Source organism: Nanorana parkeri, unplaced genomic scaffold (assembly GCF_000935625.1).
Source record: "Nanorana parkeri isolate BGI_ZX_2015 unplaced genomic scaffold, ASM93562v1 scaffold1871, whole genome shotgun sequence".
NCBI lineage: Eukaryota > Metazoa > Chordata > Amphibia > Anura > Dicroglossidae > Nanorana > Nanorana parkeri.
The window spans coordinates 111,018-130,153 of NW_017308139.1; the positions used below are offsets into that span (position 1 = coordinate 111,018).

Here is a 19,136-nt window from a genome sequence, read left to right on the forward strand (position 1 = left end):
GGGCGCATGCACAGTTCACATTTTCGGCCGGGACGCGAGGAGAGACACAAGGTAAGTCTATGGACACATACACCCGCATGCAGACACCGTGGGACAGGCTGTGCCAGCAAGCTCAGAGGAGTCAGCGCTGGATCGGACACCCGCCGCAGCGCTGGAGGGACAGATGAAAACATCAGGAAAGAAGATCAGATTAAGAGACATCATTAAAGGTAAGTGCTGACATTAACATTGGGGGGGAGGGAAGCATTTTTTTTACTTTAATGTCACTTTAACTTTATTGCTATCACACAGGTTAACAAGTTCCTGTGTGATAGCATTCGGAGGTGACAGGTTCTCTTTATGAGCCTGCCCTCCAGTAGAGACTTTGGACACTGGACTTAGGACGCACTGGACATAGGAACGCAACTGGCACTTGACATAGGAACGCAATTGACTCGGGACTCAGGCCCGGTGCAGGCCTATGCGATCCGGGAACGCGTATCCCAGGATCGTGCGGTCCTGCACAATGCAGGCCGCGATTGCTGTGAGGCCCCATTCATTTCAATGGGGTGACATCCACGCGGCAATCGCAGAAAAAAGGTGCACGACGCGCAGCTGTTTTAGCCGGGATCATGTTTGGAAGCACGGGCGGAATAGCGGCGGGAAACCGTGCAATCCGCCCGGCGCGATTACAATTACAACACATGCATAGAAAATGAAATCCACAATGAAACTTCAGTTCCTGTGTACTAAAGCACACATTGGGGTTTACACTTAATTATAGGTGCCGAGGGCGTTATTGCATTGATCGCAATTTGAAAGCCCTTTAAATGACATTCTGATGAAAACAGTACCCCCCATTTCTTGTGATGTTGTTACAGGGTCGGGAAGTGAATGAAAATCTCTCGAGTGGAGTCACACACACATATAAAACCTGACAAACAATTGTAACTTTTCCACTTTATATCTGTAAAAATTAAATCAAGGGAACTGGACTTTCTGTATTTTTTAAAGATGTTTTGCTGGTCATCCAACTAGCTTTCTCAATTCATTCTGAATTGAGAAAAACTAATCTGATGACCAGCAGAACATCGTCAGGAAAAATACAGCAAGTCCAGTTCCCTTGATTTAATTTTTACAGATATAAACGAGAAAAGTTACAAAAATGATTTTAAGATGCATTGGCGACCTGGCTCCTGGGATTTGTTCAGCCCTGAATTACAGCTGTCTGCATGAGTCCTTATACATACGGAGGGGAATTTATCAAAACTGGAGCAGACAAAATCTTTAGCATCTGTGCATGGCAACCAATCAGCTTGTCTCTTTCATTTTCAAATCTTAACTAAACAAACTGGAAAGAGAAGCTGATTGGTTACCACGGGCAAACTGCTCCAGATTCTGACTGCTCCAGTTTTGATACATTCCCCCCCCCCCATTTATTAAGTGACCATTTATATCCATGTTACCAGGAGACATCAGACTCGGAAAATGCACTGGCGGTACGCATCAATATTGCCGCTCAGAAACCAAACACCAGCCCAGTTTTAAACCCGTATTCATCTGGTTCAAGCGAATTGTTTGTAAGTATGTTTTCATTGACTTAATATTGCCTTTTATAAAGCCTGAGGATAAGCAACCACAGCACTGGTGTCTGACGCAGGGGGAAGCCATGTCATGAGCACCATGAATTAATAGGAAGCTCTACTGAATGAGAGAAATCTATAGATCCCCATTCCACACTAAACACTAAACTAGCTACAGTATTCTACCGGTAACAGCCATCATCCTCAGTTGTCACAATATCTGAATATTGAATGCAGTTGATTGGCTACACAGTAAAGTATGTCAAAGAAGACACTATTGAGTGAAAAACATAATGTTAACTCTTTTTAATCTCCTAGTAGCATTTTCATCGTTTGCTTACCAAACTTTTTAATGTGCATGGATTTAAATAAATAAAGAATTTGTTGTTTGTGTTTTGCATTAGATTCCCTTCCTAAAAGACTGCGGTGATGATGGAATTTGCACCTCAGATCTTTTACTACAAGTGGAGCAGAAACCAAAGGATGTGTGAGTCCAGCTCTCCATATTCTAACCATTCTATTTATACAATGCATTACTACATAATGCTATTATATAAACTTATATTGATCATATATGTTAGAATTTTAAGGAAAGAAAACAAGATACATCATTGAGCAGCATATATGCAGACAGGCCATTCAAAAAGTTATCTACCTAGCCTACTTTGCATAGACTTCAACCAATAATTTTTGTTGCATGATATTCTTCAAACCTTCACCATTAAAGTGACACTAAACTCAGGAATTAAATCTTAAAAATGCATTCAAGTACCTGAACTATTAACAAAAATGTATCTTTATTTGTGTATCACTCGGCTGTAGATCCTCAAATCATCTCTGAATGGGTGCTGACACTGTCCTTCCTTCTGGAGGGCGGCTACTTTTGTTCTCCATGGTACCTGTGTGTGTTGTAAAGTAGCCACCACTCCAAGCTCACTCCTTTGATGGACTACAATCTCAATACAAATTATTAAACTAAACCTGAGATTGTAGTCCATCACAGTAGTGAGCTTGGAGCGGTGACTACTTTACAACACACACAGGACCATGGGGAACAAAAGTAGCCCCCCTCCAGAAGGAAGGACAGTGTCAGCACCAATTCAGAGATGATTGGAGGATCTACAGTGATGCACAAATAAGATGCATTTCTGTTAATAGATAAGGTACTTGAATGCTTTCTTAAGATTACAATCCTGACTTTAGTGTCACTTTAAATTACCCTGGAACATTTTGATCTGATATGGATAAGATTGCAAAGTGATGTTTCCCATGTCAACTACTCAGAAATCATGCTGATGATTACTGCATGGCAGTATTTGTATTAAATAAGCGTTTAGGATTAGACAAAAGTGAATAATATGTCCTTTTTTTTTTTTTTTTTTTTTTTTTAATGTTGTCAGCGACAAGAACAGGCGGCTGCTTTTCCAAGTGACTCTGACCAACAAAAGAGATGGGGAAAATGCATACAACGCAAAGCTGAAAGCTGTTTTCTCAGAAAATTTGTTCTTTGCATCTTCAACGACTTCAGTGAGTGTAGTATTATACTACATTATAAGACTGCAATGATCCTCAATAACAGATGTTTTCTCACTGTAAATAATTTTTAAATGTATGTATGGCCAAATAATTTTGTGGAGTGGAGAAGGGTTAAACTTCATGCCAGTTTAAGTTTTGCTGACTGTGTGCCATTGGGGAAATTACCTTTTACTTCTTGTCCTATAGACTCAACCAGAAGTTAGAGAAAATCTCCCACAGTGAGGAGAATTCCCTTTGTAGACAGTTGCTCCTGGAACAGGTATCCACATTAGATTTCTGTTCATCTTTTGTTCTGGGACAACTCTAAGCTTCCCCACCCTCTTGCTGTACCTAAGCTGAGCAGCTCGGACAGGAGGCAAAACCCGGCACCAGATCATCACACAGGGAAGTGTGAGAGTCCCCCCCACCCCCCTTTACGGGGCCTCCACGGCCACTAGGGTCCAGGTTTAAAGGTAAAGCAAGAGAGTGGGGAGGCTGCTGATATAGAGAACAGGATTATAGAGCTTTGCCAGCAGTTTCCTCATGGCATTACAGACCAGGTTATCCAGAATGAGATGCTACATAATGAGGCAAGGCAGAGAGCGATGGCAATCAACCGATCAATTGGGCAATTGGATCAACCGATCAATTGGGCAACTTTTGTACAGACTGAAAAAGGCACAGATCGCTGATAAAATGAAAGGATCTGACACTCAGGAAAATTTAGTGTATCAGATTATCAAGGATGCTGGCAATAAAGGTATATGGAGCAGAGACATACGATACAAAAGTAATCTTCCTCTCACTGAGATCAAAAAAATTCTGAAGAACATGGAAAGCAAGAAGCTAATTAAAGCGATCAAGTCAGTAGCGGCTTACAAAATAAAGTCTACATATATATATATTGTCCAGCCAAACTCCAAGCAACAAGTGAGCTGGACTTTCAACAGAGAGGTTCAGAGCGGATTAAGAGGATGCGGAGCACCTCGGACAGGAGGCAAAACCCGGTGCCGGATCATCACACAGGGAAGTGTGACATAGCTGTAGCACGGGTTCAATGTTAACTTAGGACAAAGTTGCACTAGTGATCTCCACAATCCCTGATCTTCCCTTGTTGCTGATATGTCTAATGTACTTGTGATTAAGATACAGAGGAAATAACCAGGTTTAGTATTCCATTAACTGAATTGTGGCTTTGTATTTGCAGAGCGATGGAACAGAGGTGTTGTGCCAAGTTGGTAATGCTCAAGGTTCCGTGACCTGCCTTGTAGGTTTTCCTTTCTTGAAGCCAGGACAAACGGTATTTAAAGTATTTTAATAATTTTACCAGTAATAACCAATGTGTTTACACTAGCTTCATATTATCTATATATTTCTAATTCTGTACTGATCCTACTTTTTCCATCTTAGGTGACGTTTGATATTGGATTTGATTTTAACCTTAAACATCTTCAGGATAAAGCATATATATTCTTCCAGGTCACAAGGTACCACATTACCTTTTCAGCCCTAGATGTCATTTTATATGTTAAACAAATGTATCATATGTTATAATAATCAGCTTGACTAAATATATTTATCTTTCAGTGAAAGCAAAGAAGCCTATGAAGAAGACAATACCATTAACAGAACAATTCATGTTCAATATGATGCAGAGATCCACTTAACAAGGTAAACTGTTTCTATTTTACTGTCCTGCCTATGCAGTATGTTAAATTCATGCTGCTATTGACAGTCTAGAAATTATGTAGTGTGTGTATGCTCCCACTACAGCCAACCCACTGAATCCATTAACGTTTATCAAACGCAAAACAATTGTTTAGTTTAGGATTGATTGGATTTTTATTTTTCCGATCCAAATTTCAATTTGGTTTGTTATTCAGATTTTGGATCCATCCGAACTTTCATTTCAGTACAAACTTAAATGACCTTGCCTGTAATGCAACCCCCGACAGTCAAAAAAAGCCTTTGATTGCCCAGAGAACAGTCACATGTCCGATTTAGTTTAGTTTTGAACGAAATTTGGATGGATCCAGATCTCGTTAAATGGGCATTTCAAGCAAAATTAAATTTACATGTCTTATATAAACCAAAGTTCTCAGTGTACAGTTGGTCATGAGGCAGAAAGGAGTGATTTGCATAGCTCCATCTACTATTCTAAAATGAGGAATAAACCTATTGATTCTGGGAGTTCTGGTGCCAGTGAGACATGCAAACATCTGCTTTGAGAAGGTTTTACTGTGCTTCACACATTCATAGATCAATATGCAGTACGAAGAAAATGGAGAGGTTTTCACCTTTTAAATAATATATACATATATCAACAGTATTAAAAGTGCTAATAGCTTTTAGTAGAAAAAAAGGCAAACAAAATGATCAAAAAACACATCATTAACCATTTGCTTTCTATTGCTGTAGTCTCATTACAGAATAATTTCAATGAATATGTGAACGTTAGCTGATTCTCCTGGAAGACTTGTCCTTAGGGGAAATATCTGCTTAACAAATACCATTTCCTTCGAGTTCTTTGAAAACAATGGCTAAATTGCTACAGTGAAATGTAAATGTGATTAACTAGCATTCTCAAGAGAAAATGAGCTCACACCATATGTTTTAAAGTTATTTTCACTTATATACATATAATGTTGTGTTTTAACCATTTGTTGCAGTGGCCATTTGATTTTTAAGCTTCTGGGCCAAGCCCAGGACCACCATCATAAACTCAGGGATCTTATTTAGTCTGAGATCAGCAGGACCAGTTCCACAAATCACAAAGCTTTTTCCTGCCACCACCTACCCTAAGGCCTCATTCTAACGTGAAAATGCCGGCACGTACAGCTGTGTGCTGCGTGCACGGCCGTATCGGGCAGCGCCCGGGAAGGACAGGGGCTGCGTGTGATTAGTACGCAGCCCCTGTCCTTCTCTATGGGAGTACGGCCGTACGCCGCCCTACACTCACCCGCCCTGCATGTCTGTGCGTGTGTCCGTACTCGTACGCTGACAGGATGGATCCTGTCTGTGTCTGAGCCGGGACACCTGCACCCGTACGGACCTGCACTTGGGGTGAGCGTAGGATGGCGTACGGCTGCGTACTCCCATAGAGAAGGACACTAGCTGCGTATTAATCACATGCAGCACCTGTATGGCCGAGCTGCCATATATGGCCGTGCACGCAGCACAGAGCTGTACGTGACAGCCTTTTCTTGTGTTATTGAGGCCTAAGAGAGATACAAAATAGTAATTTGACCCCCTGATCGCTGGACAGTCGCTGCTCTACCCCACTCTAAAAAGAGATCCACTAACTGCTGCCCATCTGCACAAGGCCTAAATCAGTAATATTGTGTCTTACACCTTATTTACATCAAGTATGCACCTGTGTATAGTACTGCAAACAAATTAACAATGAAATCACAACATAACAGTGAATACGTTCATCAAATAGTGTCTATCCCCCCAAACAAACATGAATTGTTTATGCAGATGACATGAAGTGCATGAAGCCACTCTGATATTGCAAGTTAAAAATTGTACATGCATATCTTTTTTATCTTTTGCATTATTGATATACACCAATCAGCCATAACATTATGACCAATGACAGGTGAAGTAAATAACATTGATTATCTCATTACAATGCTACCTGGACATCGGTGGGATATATTAGGCAGCAAGTGACTATTTTATACCTGAAGTTGATGTGTTGGAAGCAGAAGAAAATGGGCAAGATTTAAATCACTTTGACAAGGGCCATATTGTAATAGCTAGATGACCAGGTCAGAGCAACTTCAAAACTGCAACTCTTGTGAGACGTTCCCAGTCTGCAGTGGTCAGGACCTACCAAAAGTGCTCCAAGGAAGGAAAACTGGTGAACCGGCTACAGGGTCACGGGCAACTTAGGCTCACTGATACACATGGGGAGCAAAGGCTGGCCCATGTAATTTGAATAATAGAATACTACTACTGTAGCTCAGATTGCTGAAAAAGTTATTCCAGGTTCTGATAGAAAGGTGTCTGAACACACAGTGCATCGCAGTTTGTTGTGTATGGGGCTACGTAGCGGCAGACTAGTCAGGGGGCACATGCTGACCCACGTTCACTGCCTACAATGGGCACGTGAAGATCATAACTGAGCACAGAGCAATAGAAAAAATTGACCTGGTCCAATAAACCATGTTTTCTTTTACATCACGTGGATGGTTGGGTGTGTGTGTGTGTCACTTACCTGGGAAAGAGATGGCACCGTGATACATGTCACGTTAATGTTCTGCTGGGAAATCTTGGGTCCTGCCATTCATGTGGATGTTACTTTGACATTTACCACCTACCTAAACTTTGTTGCTGACCAAATACACCCCTTCATGGAAATGGTATTCCCTGATGGCAGTGGCCACTTTTAGCAGGATAATGCCCCCTGCCACACTGCAAAAAATGGTTCAAGAATGGTGTGAGGAACACAACGATGAGTTGGGCTGTTGACATGGCCTCCAAATTCGTCAGATCTCAATACAATTGCATATCTGTGGGATGTGCTGGAAAAACAAGTCCAATCCCCTACCTTGAACTTACAGGACTTAAAGGATCTTCTACTGACAGCTTGGTGCCAGATACCACAGCATACCTTCAGAGGTCTAGTGAAGTCCATGCCTCGACTAGTCAAATCTGTTTTAGTGGCAAAAGGAGACCTACACTATATGGGCAGGTTGTCATAATGTTATAGCTGATCTGTGTATATTATTATATATTTTATATTGCCTGTATGTCATCTGGAAGAGTTCGTTTATTACAATCAGAGTTATGATGGCAGTGCTACAATCCAAGGGAAGTGATATAATCATTCCATTGCAAAACCTTCTCTGTGGAAACTATTATTCTTCTTTGCCAGGAATCGGGCATGTAATAGGGCTGTTCTTTCCCTTCCAAACCATCCCTCCTGCTCCTGACTGTGAGGAGCCACATTATTCTGCACAATGATGTGAAATTATGCAAATGTGGAAGCATATAAACATACTAAGAGGAAGAGTAGAAAGCAAATGACCTCTAAACTGTGAAGCCAGTAGAGCTGAAACCAAGAGGTCATAGACAATCCCAGGACCTGAAAGTATGCCTCCACAGCAGCTGGCAAACCTATTGAGGAGGATACTATATTTTGCAAGTGCGCGTGCACTATTTTTAACTTGCAATTTAACAGTGTTTGCATTAAACATGTCATTTAAAGTAATTAAAACTAGATAAAACACTCACATGCTATTTCTAACACTGGTATAGCATTTAGATATCACCTTGATAACATTCTCATTGTACTCTATATACTCCCGCCTTTCATGTGACAATACATGCTGATGTCACTAGACTGATACACTTAACATGTTTCAAAGAATGCTTTGTCAGTCAGTATTACAATACGAAGATGAGATTTATAAAGGTACACTTTTCACTCTTTTGCTTATAGGTCCACCAACATTAACTTCTATGAGGTGTTCTCTGGAGCCAATGTGCCCTCACGGATAAACAATTTTGATGGAATTGGTCCTGAATATAACTTCACAATAAAAGTAAGTTCAGCGCTGACCACAGTCTATCATGCTGCCTTATTAACCAAGGAAAGCTTGCACATGAGCAAAGCCATTGTAGCTTTTTACCATTCCATCTGTCTAAGATGACTAACAGACAAAAGCAGCACTGGACTGGGCTGGCTGGGCTACATAGTCCTGCACTTGCACAGTCTAGCTCGAAGAGCCTATTTACACCTATGTGTCATCGTTTGAATGGCAACCCAATGCACCCCCCAGCCTCAATGCACTGCAACAGAGCACAACGTGTGGTACCAGCATGCAATGCATTGCGGTTGGGTAGTACGTTTTTTCACTGCAACACAATGCATGGTATTGTGGTGCCGCACATTGCACTGCTTTGCAGAGAATTGCAGTCTGGAGGTGCATTAGGGTGCCATTCAAATGAATTGCTGCACAGTAACGCACGGTGTGATTGTGCAACAGCATGTGTTAATGTGGTACCCTGCGATTAACGCGATGCATAAGTGTGAAGGGCCCTAAGGGAATGATTGTTTACCTGCATGCATCAATATGTAACCATAATTTGCGATAGGAGCAATATATGATCATAGTAGCTGAATACTATACACAAGTGTTCAGAGGATAATAAAATATAAATTTTCAGCCTGTGTAGAATTAAAGTGGACCTCTCAGTTCATACAAACAGAAGAAAAGCTGGCCGCACACTGGATTCTGCTAGTATAGATTATTGAAGCTTGAACCACATCACTGGTGTCCTGCCCAAGGTCCACCCCCTCTGACCCATTTCAGCCAATCATGGGCTTATTCATAGAGTTATGGCTCTGCTCTAGCTAGCAGTGCAAACCTTTCCCTGCTGTCTGGTTTGGGGTTTTTTTTTGGCATTGTGGCAGTCGGCTGCCATTAGTCAGAGTAATAAAAAAGATTTAAAAAAACAGCATAGGAATGAATAGATAAGCTTCTATTGGCTATTGCAAATGGCAATAGACAATAGCAGAATGGCTATTGCAAACGCCCACTGCTGCTGTCAATCAGCAGAGGTGGACCTGAAGTTCTCCATCAGGTCCTCATCTGCTAATTGACAGCAGCAGTGGGCGTTTGCAATAGCCAGCCTGCTATTGCAAATTGAAATAGCCAATAGCAGCCTAGCCATTCATTCCCATGCTGTCTGTTTTTGTTGGGGGGGGGGGGGTTATGGCTTCAAGTGTCAGAATACAAAAAAACAGGAGACAGCTTCTCTGCTATCTGCCATCATTTCAGGGCATTTCCCTGAAATGACTTTTTTTCAGGTTGGGATGCCTGTGTATAATAATATAATAATTATAATAATTATAACCAGCCTGTATGTGTCACAGATTGTCTGTCAATGTCTGGACTGTTGGCAAGCCAGGAGGGGCCGTTCTATCCTTTGTAATCAGTATATTCTGCATTTTGTTGTTTTAGATCAGTCCTGGAACCATGCCAGTGAGAGCGGCATTCTTAACCATTAATATCCCAGCGTTCACCAAAGGTAACAACCCTCTGATGTACATCACCTCAGTGCAGACAGATCAGGTAAAAACACAATGACGGGTAACTGGCATTGCACTGGTATTTCTGAGACCAACATAAAGTAATTCATATTAGCATTATAGACATTACATCTTACTGCTGTCCTAACGAATTTATACATAACGAGGGGAGTTTATCAAAACTGGAGCAGACAGAATCTGGAGCTTCTATCTTTCATTTTCAAAGCTTATCTGAATAAACTGAGGAGAGAAGTTGATTGGCTACTATGGACAACTCCAGATTCTAAGCACAATGCCCTTGTGCACCAGTAACCTATAGCAACCCATAATCATCAAACTGATGTAATTAGAGTAAAGTGAAATCTGATTGGCTGTTATGCAGGGCCTAGTAACAGCTGAATGTATCATCTGCCCTTCCCATATATGGATATTTACCTTCCTTTAAAAGCTTAACTTACCTTCTGGAAAGCTGCAACTAAGTCCCACCTCCATGTTACAGCGCTGAGTGCATTAGCGACCTTTTAGCAAGCACCAGCACTCTCACTTGGGAGAAATAGGAGTGGGTCACATGATCCCAATACCCAGGTATACTGAATATTGATCTGTACTCCTGGGGACTAATTGAAGCAGCTGAGTGAAGAGAAGTCGTTCTGTTGTGGAGGGGGGCATTGTATTGAACCTGTTGCTTTGCCCTGCATGGCCAAAGCACAAGTCCACTTCAAGAAAATCTAGAGTATTGTAATTTTTTTTAGATGCATAGTTAAATAAGATCAGATATTCTGCACCTCAAAGATGGGTGGGGTGACTTACATGCAGGTTACCTGCCTTTGTGAGAATAATCCCTCATTCACACCCAGGGCTGTTACTACGGATCACAGGGCTCCATAGCAAAAATGTAATGCCCCCCCCGTTAACCTCTCTCTGAGCTGTGAGTAATAATACCAAAATCCCAAAGACTCATCTTGTGCATCTGTAGTCGTCTCTACACTGTAGACTTTAAAGGGGATTAGTTGTCAAGTGCAACCACTCCGACTGTTAATGATACAGTACTGTATTAACTTCACATATGCTATGTTTAATTTGCCTCAACAAACTAATTGGGCCCCCTTCCACCCTCAAGCCCCATAGAAGCCAGATGAGTTGCTATGGCTATAGTTACGCCACTGTTCACACCTACAATATAGGTATGTTTAGAGATTCCTGCATCAGGAACTTGGAATCAATCACTATCTGTGGATGCATCGGTCTTGTGTCCAGGCATAGTGATTGATTCCTAACCGCAATCTTATCACATAGGATTACATGCGTTGTGCAGGCAATCTATCTCTTTCAAATGCGACCACTATCACCCAATCATTAACTTGAAAAAGTGACAGCTTCCGTTTGTGAATGGCAGATTTGGGATTCCTGCTGCAGGAAATTGCAATTTCCTGACAAAGGAATCCCTAAGCACACCTACATTGTAGCTGTGAATGAGGGCTTAGTGTCTACCCTCTGCTGGTGAAGTGGTAATGGGGTCAACTGACACTACATTTTAATAAAATTCATTAAAAAAAATATCCTCTTGTTCACCCACTAAATAAAAAATTCACAAAGGCCTTTTTGCTTCAGGTGCTCCAGGCTGGTTACTTCTGCAATGGAAAATACAACAAACTTTAGAGAAGCATCACTGCCCAACTGCCTTTGCTTATCCATACCTCACAACTTTCTGAGATGGGAAGGAGGTACACCTTTTAGTATAAAGCATGTAGACAAAAGACACAAAACTGCCACATCCCCAGTTTCACAGACAATGAGAAAATAATAAGCAAAAAAATGTTTGATTATGCCCACCAGTGCTTTCAATTTCTGCTTCTTTTCCTTAATACTGGGTTTTAAAATTACAAATGCAACAATATAAAGGCGGGATAATAGGTTGAATATGACATTTTTCAAGAGGTCTATACATTAGACCAAACAAGATGGACAATTGAGGAGGAATGAGGGACAGAGGGATTTGGTTCAAAACGAGGGACAGTTCATCCAAACAGGGGTACAGTTGGGATCTATGCTTACCTACTGTGGAATTATCCCCAGTGAATTGTTTCTGACTATGAAATCATGATAGTCTCCCTTAGTCCAGTTTCTAATTCTGATTGCTTCACTAATTCTTTCATTAGTAACTTCTGCCATAAAGGTATCAATTGATTGATTGAATGAATGAATAATTAACATTGACAATGTGGTTACTGGTTTGTGGACACCTGCCATGACAATATGAAGCAACAAAAAGGGTTAGAAATTACTTTCAGGCAAAGATTACTATATAAAGATTCAAAATGTAAGCATGATATTTTCTCTATAAAAATGAATAAAAGTAACTGGAAAAGAATGATATTATTATGTCCTTTATAATACTAAAAACAGGAAAATGTCCATGCGCTAATCATTCCAAGACCTGGAAATGTTAATAGAGGGACAGTTGGCAGCTATGGTGGTGGTATGCAGACTACTCTGGGGAAGTAGGCTTAGTACTGGAAATTATATCCTATTAGGATTAGAATATGTTTCAATTATTGCTAATAGCAATCTCCTGAAACATCTCCCTATGCAATTTTGATTGTTGTTAAAGCTATATTACATAAATCAATTTGGAAACTGGTGAAACTAATTCCTTCTATGTATCATACTTCTGGAGTCAGTGGAGGTTCACAAATAATGGGCAGGTATTTAAAAGCCAGCATTGGACAGGTTTTCCCTTTACTGGCACTTATGCTTTAGTGTCATCTGCAAATGCCGGCTAACAAAGGTTTCTCTAGTACGCTCATGCTCAGTATATTTTCTAATCCTTAAACATTTTTATTAAGTTTCTTGGTTTATCCTTTACAGGGGAATGTCTCTCTGACTATGCTAACACACATACATAATGCATTTAAAACATGCCCCAAGCAGGCTTAGGCAATTTGTGGCCTGCCACGCGTTGAAAGACTCCACGTTCCAGAATGTCATAATAACTAGAGCCAAGCAAAAGAAAATAACTGATCTATGCCAAAACTAAGCAACCTGCTTCTGAAAGTCTCAGCATACACTTCCAGCTGATGGCTGGTTGGAGCTGATGAGACTTGTAGCTCTTCTAAATTGCAGAGTCTGACCTTAGCTTGAGATTAACTAAACTCTTACCCAAAGAAATAGTTTTGGTACTCTTTTGAGACCCAAAATCTGCATCCATCATGAACTCACAGGGGTGTACCGTGTGCTCTGCCTGCAAAAGCAGCTGCTCATTTGACTTCTGCTCCCTGCCAAACATCACCATTCACTACTCTATTCATTCCCGTTCTGTGTTATTTGGCATAACGAGCAACAATAACTTAACTAGCTTGCATGCTACTAGCATCAGTGCACTATGGAGACAATCACTTTTCTAAACAGTTAGGCATCTCTATTGGGGTCTGGCCTCTCTATAGAGGTGCTTAGATGGCCAGTAGTGGAAATGAGGGCCCTCCTTCAAACTGACAATATGGCCATCATTTGGTTTCTCCTGTAACTCACTTAAGGGCTCTTCCTGCCAGGTCCTGACTAAAGCGGCTCAGGTAGTATATCCTTTCCTGGGTCTGTCTACTCCACCTTTGTAAGTGATTAGCATTTATTGTGGTAATGAAGAAGTGCAGTGATGATGTATGTGTGTGCACAATTTCACGACTCACATTAAAGGCTTTCTTCATTTTTTTAATAAAGTTTTTATTAGGCCTGAAGCCAAAAAAATCATAATTTTCTCCAAGGGCAAACAGCTGCCCCACTCCCTGTGACCCATTGTAACACGTTCACTAAACACCAACTCTGCCTTTGCACACAGTACACTAGCCGGGTGGGGGTGTGTTGGGGGGAGATATACACACATTGTTTGCACAGCACAGAGGCAGCCATTTCCATGACCATATGACGAGGAAAGGTAAAAAAACATGTACGTTTCTGTTTTCATATACATCAACTGCATATGCCTGCTTCTTCTATACTCGGTGTACATTGCTGGCATATGTTTTTTCAAAATACCTCTGCAAAGGTGGAAATGGGCTTTAAGTGAACCTATCATTAAGTTGTATAAGAGCAGGCTTCCCATGGTGCCTACTATTCCCTTTATTTGCCAGAAAACCCTCCTTTGTCTACACCTCTAAAACTGATTTCACTTTGTAACTAAGAACTAAGCTCCACCAACCTCCCCATTCATCTGCCCACTAAGTTATTGGCCACTAAGGCACCTTAATTGCACAGGACATGGCAGGGGGAGAGATCTTAGTCCTAAAGTCAGGGATATCAAGACCTCAGTCATGGTGGCAAAGACAGGGCTGTATTTCACATAACTGCACTTATGAGTCAAAATCTAAAGGGTTAGTGGGGGCAACACCAATCAAGAAATTCTAATATTTTTTTTATTTTTTTTGTTACCCTGCTCCGTTCACCTGATTTTTTGCTCAACTTAAGAAATTTGAACTGCAGGTGAAAGGGGATGTAGGTCTTGATGAGAGGATTCAAAAGACTCTTTGTAGCTGAGAAAACCCAAATCGTCTTTAGCTTCTCATGCTTGGTGGTCTGTACAATTGAAGAGTAGCTCTGAATATAAAGCAAACCCCATCTGCCTCCAATAGTACACTGTAGCAATAGTTTTAACTAACGTATATACATATAAACAAGAAACGGGGTTTTTACAAAAGGACATCATCACTCAGGTGTGCCTAGGGCAGCTTAATGTTGAAATAAATGGGTGCAAAGGGGGAAGTGGGGGTGGTTGGTTCTGGCTAATGACGTTAATAACAGGTGTCTGCTTAAGATTAAAAGTTCAAGCTGGCTGGAAGTTCCCCTTTACAAGAGGGCAATGAAGAGCCTTTTTTATTTATGTATTTGTTTATGTATTTATTTTATTCAATCTATTAAAGCAAGACCTGTTGGAAATTCTGGGCATTGTGAATTTTAACTGTCTAGCAACAAACGTTACACGTTGCAGATTGATCATAGCATAGTGCTCAAGAGCTCTTTTGCATTGTAAAAAAAAAGAGAACAAGGATTGTAACTGGCAGAATCATTAACCTTGTGAGTTGGATAAACCAAAATGCACCAATAACTTTCCAATGACCTGCTCTTAGAAATATTTTGGAAGGGCCTTGTTGTTGCACTGTGCTGTAAAAGACATCTGCAGGAGCAAATACTGCAAGGGAACAGTGTCAGCCTCTAATAGTACGGCACAAAATGCCAGCGCTGCTTAGAGCCTCTTCAACAAACAATGGATTTACTGTAAGACCTCAAACTGCGACCTGCTATTTCTGGAGAGCTCAGTTATGAGCCTATAAACTCCATTCTTTTTCTCAACTTCTGTCATAGGTTAATGGAATCGCTTGCAATCCCAGCGTTAATCCTCTTCAGATAGGAATAAAAGAATATGTCGTTTCATTCAATGAGGAGAACCTTCGGAATGTCCGTGAATTAGTAAGTTTTTTTATCCTGATACAAATTTGCATTTGAGCTGTTCTCACTAATTTTATTGCTTGATTTTTTTAAATTACCATGTTAAAAAATGATAAAAATAAATATGAGTAATTACAATGTATGTGAAACAGTATATACTGCGCTCACCGCCATTCTGTTAATCCAAGTGACAGATTCATGTTAAAGGAAACGTAGATACTGCCATTGCACTCCATTGCATTGCCACTAACTTTCAGGCTTCCATACTTGGAGTCACTAACCCGGAACAAGTGAACAGATCATGAAGTCTGACCAGGGCCATCCCTATAATAAGGCAGCCTGAGCCAGTCACCTTATTAGGGGGTGGCAAGTGTGTGTGTAGGGGGGGCGACAGCAGGTGGGAGGCCGCAGCATTCCAGGTTGCTAAGAGCTTGGTTGCCTGGAAGCTGAGCAGGATGCTCTGGCTGGCATCCAACCAAGCTTTTGGCAACTGGCAGGACTGGACAGAGAGAAGCTGACAGCAAGGCTCTCTGTCTAACACAGCCGCCCCGTCCCACCGCATTTGCCGCAATGCCCCCCAGCTCTATCAGCAGCACCTGCCCCAACACACAACATATCCCTCCATTTCCCCGGTCTGAGCTGCCTCAGGCAGCATAAAGGTTTGGGACAGCCAAGCTTCCGACTTTTCTCTAATGTTTTGCCACATCAGTATTCCCTAATAATAGTTAGGGAATAATTGCTCCCTTGTGCTTTCTGATACATTACTTCCACGCTTGTGCACCATGATTGAGTGGCCATTTGTGTAGCCATGGAATGTTCGGGGACATCAGTCATACCTGTCTCTACATACATATCAATGTCAATGGGGTTAGCACATAGTTGGGAGTTGTGATGTCAGCAACAGAAGCTTAGCGTTACTTTTAATCTGCACCCACTACCCCCTGAGCTGGAGAGAAAGACGGATGGTAGTGGCCATGTGGCCAATATAAAACTTTTTAAAAACCAGGTCTTTAGGAGAGATGTACCTTTAGGAGGCTGTACGAAGTTGGAAGGATGTGAATAGTAACTTTGCTGGCTATAAGTTTACATATGCTGTAATGTGTTGTAAGTTTCCACTGCACACTCACTGGCTCTTCAGTATTGTGTGATTACATTTTGCCAGTATTGGCTTAACAGTCTATTATACATCTCATGGAACCTTTTTACCCTTGTTCTCTCTTTCCTGAAGAGCTGTGATAACACAAAGTGCACCACATTTAAGTGTGTGATTGAAGACCTGCAACCCAGAGATTACTTTGTGAACGTATCGACCAGAATATGGAACGGGACCTTTGCAGCTGTAAGTAATGAAAATGCTTATGTTTCTTCCCCAGAGGAAGTGAATTTGTGTTCATTGTATGCTGTGGTGGATGGTCAGCAAAGGACCCTATGCAAGAGCAGTTTTTGATTCTCCCCATTAAATTAAGTAGAATGGTTTGGGCATCATGAAGAATGCCTCCCACTTCTTACCTGCCCTAAAAAAGAATGGTATCCAGGTTTACAGGAGGAAAGAGTTCCTGATAGACATGTAGATTTTGTTTCCTTCTGATTGGATATTCGTATGAACTTGGTTAAATTCAGACATTTGAAAGCATCCGAATTTCCGAACTTGACCATGTCTGAATGCAAATGAATCCAAATGTCCGTTAAACAAAATAAAACATTCAGATTTATCCGAATTTCATTGAAAACAAAACTAAATCGGACATGTGACTGTTCTCTGGACAGTCGGATTTGTTTTGGGCAGTTGGGGGTTGCATAACAGGCAAGGTCATGTGACGAAACAAAAATTCTGATCATTCCAAAACAAAACTTTGGATGGATTCAAATAACGAACCGCATCGAATGTTGGATCCGGAATGCAAAAAAACAAAAAAAAATAAAAATCCGAATCGATCCGAAATGAAACAAAACTATTTTTTTACAGGGTTACATGTCTAGTTCCTGACTTCCATCCAACCCACATCTCATGTAAATGGGCCCCTAAGTCATAGAAGATTGGTTTATCAATGATTCAGATGGTCTTTCCACCCCTAAGTCTACATGCATGCATTTCTGCCCATTCAGTTCTCGGACTTATTCAGCTCTGCCACACCGCACAGGCCGGTCTAGAAGGGCGGTAGACCCAATTTCTTTACTGCAGTTAAAGTAGATGTAAACCCATTCACTAAATTTTCATCTGAGCTTTAATATGTCAAAGGCATTACAAAAGTTATTTTTAATGTTTGAAAATCTGCAGATTTCATTAAAGTTATACCTGTGATCCTACTAGGATGGTCCCCATTTCCTGTTATAGTGTGACAACATTCTTTACCTGTCTCCCAATTGTACTTCTGCATTGTTACTTTATCACACACTCTGCCAATGAAGACTACAAGCAACCTCGCCTAATCACATTGCACAGGCATGTTCTACTGTTGGCCCCATCAGGAAACCCAGCCTGAGAAATGCCATGCATCCATTGTCGGAGTGCATTCCCATAGGGGCTGCAAAGCAGCTGTAGGAGATCAGTAATGCTGAAATACAGAAAAGGATTTAAAAAAAAGTGAAAGTATTTTATTGAGAAAAAATTACTACTGCTTATGATACACAGTGCTTTAGCAAGCTAAATGTCATTCAGTTATAGATTACATTTACTTCCAGTTGCACTTACATGTCTTGTCCTTCCCCGTGCCTATGATTGGACAATGAGAGGGGAAGCACTGATGTACTCATCTCTCTGTCACTCTGTCGTCGCCTCCTGTTAGCATGCCTCCTGTTAGCATGCCTCCTGTTAGCACATGAGCATTGCAGTGCAACCAGTTGGCTACATGTGCTGCTTTCCCCTCTCCCAGTACAGTAGACTTTAAGCAGCACATGCTTACACTGCTTGTATTTAGAAAATACATATAATGATGTATTAATGAATACAGAGTTGCATTAATTTATGTATTTTATGTCTACCTGGAGTTCAGCTTTAAAGAGCCTGCGTGTTATAGTTCTTGAATAACAATCCAGTCTGTTATGCACCAGGAATTGGAATCCAAGGTTTCCAACTTTAGCATGTTGGCAAAAGTGCAAAAGGAATAGAGTGGAATAAATGACATCTGTAGTTTCTGTGAAATGAGCCATAGGACAATTACATAAATCTGCTGAATTACCGGTTATTGAAGATTCGTGAAACAATACTAGGAAAATATCTGGTGTAATATGAGGAGAAATGATACTCATACTCCCCAGCAGCTATCAAAGATGTACAATAATTTTGACAATTGTCCTCATAATGGCAAACCTATTAGTATAGTATGTGGAACGGCTTTTATGCAGTAAGATATGCTGAGAAAAAAATAAAACAGGGAAAAGAAATGTATTGGATGGCTAAGGAGATGTGGAAAATATGCTCAGCTGTCATCATCATTATCAGTGTGTTGATCCTAGTAGAGGTCATGGGGACAGCTTAGCAACCCAAAGTTCCAATTGCTTGGCCACGGAGTCAAGCTCTTTCAATGAGCCTTAAACTGGTTCTCCAGGAAAATGGGGGCTGTTCACATATGTGTGAAACG

General features: G+C 41.0%; 1 protein-coding gene across 1 annotated transcript in view; it reads left to right on the plus strand.

The window, feature by feature from the left end:
- The window catches only part of ITGA2 (integrin subunit alpha 2), a 100,651-nt gene that overhangs the window by 75,472 nt on the left and 6,043 nt on the right, over positions 1 to 19,136 (plus strand). Inside the window, 10 exon segments of the mRNA XM_018571932.1 lie at positions 1,449 to 1,559; positions 1,967 to 2,049; positions 2,906 to 3,089; positions 4,285 to 4,377; positions 4,488 to 4,564; positions 4,665 to 4,748; positions 8,527 to 8,629; positions 10,052 to 10,162; positions 15,472 to 15,576; positions 16,784 to 16,894. Of these exon segments, the coding sequence (XP_018427434.1) occupies positions 1,449 to 1,559; positions 1,967 to 2,049; positions 2,906 to 3,089; positions 4,285 to 4,377; positions 4,488 to 4,564; positions 4,665 to 4,748; positions 8,527 to 8,629; positions 10,052 to 10,162; positions 15,472 to 15,576; positions 16,784 to 16,894 (1,062 nt within the window).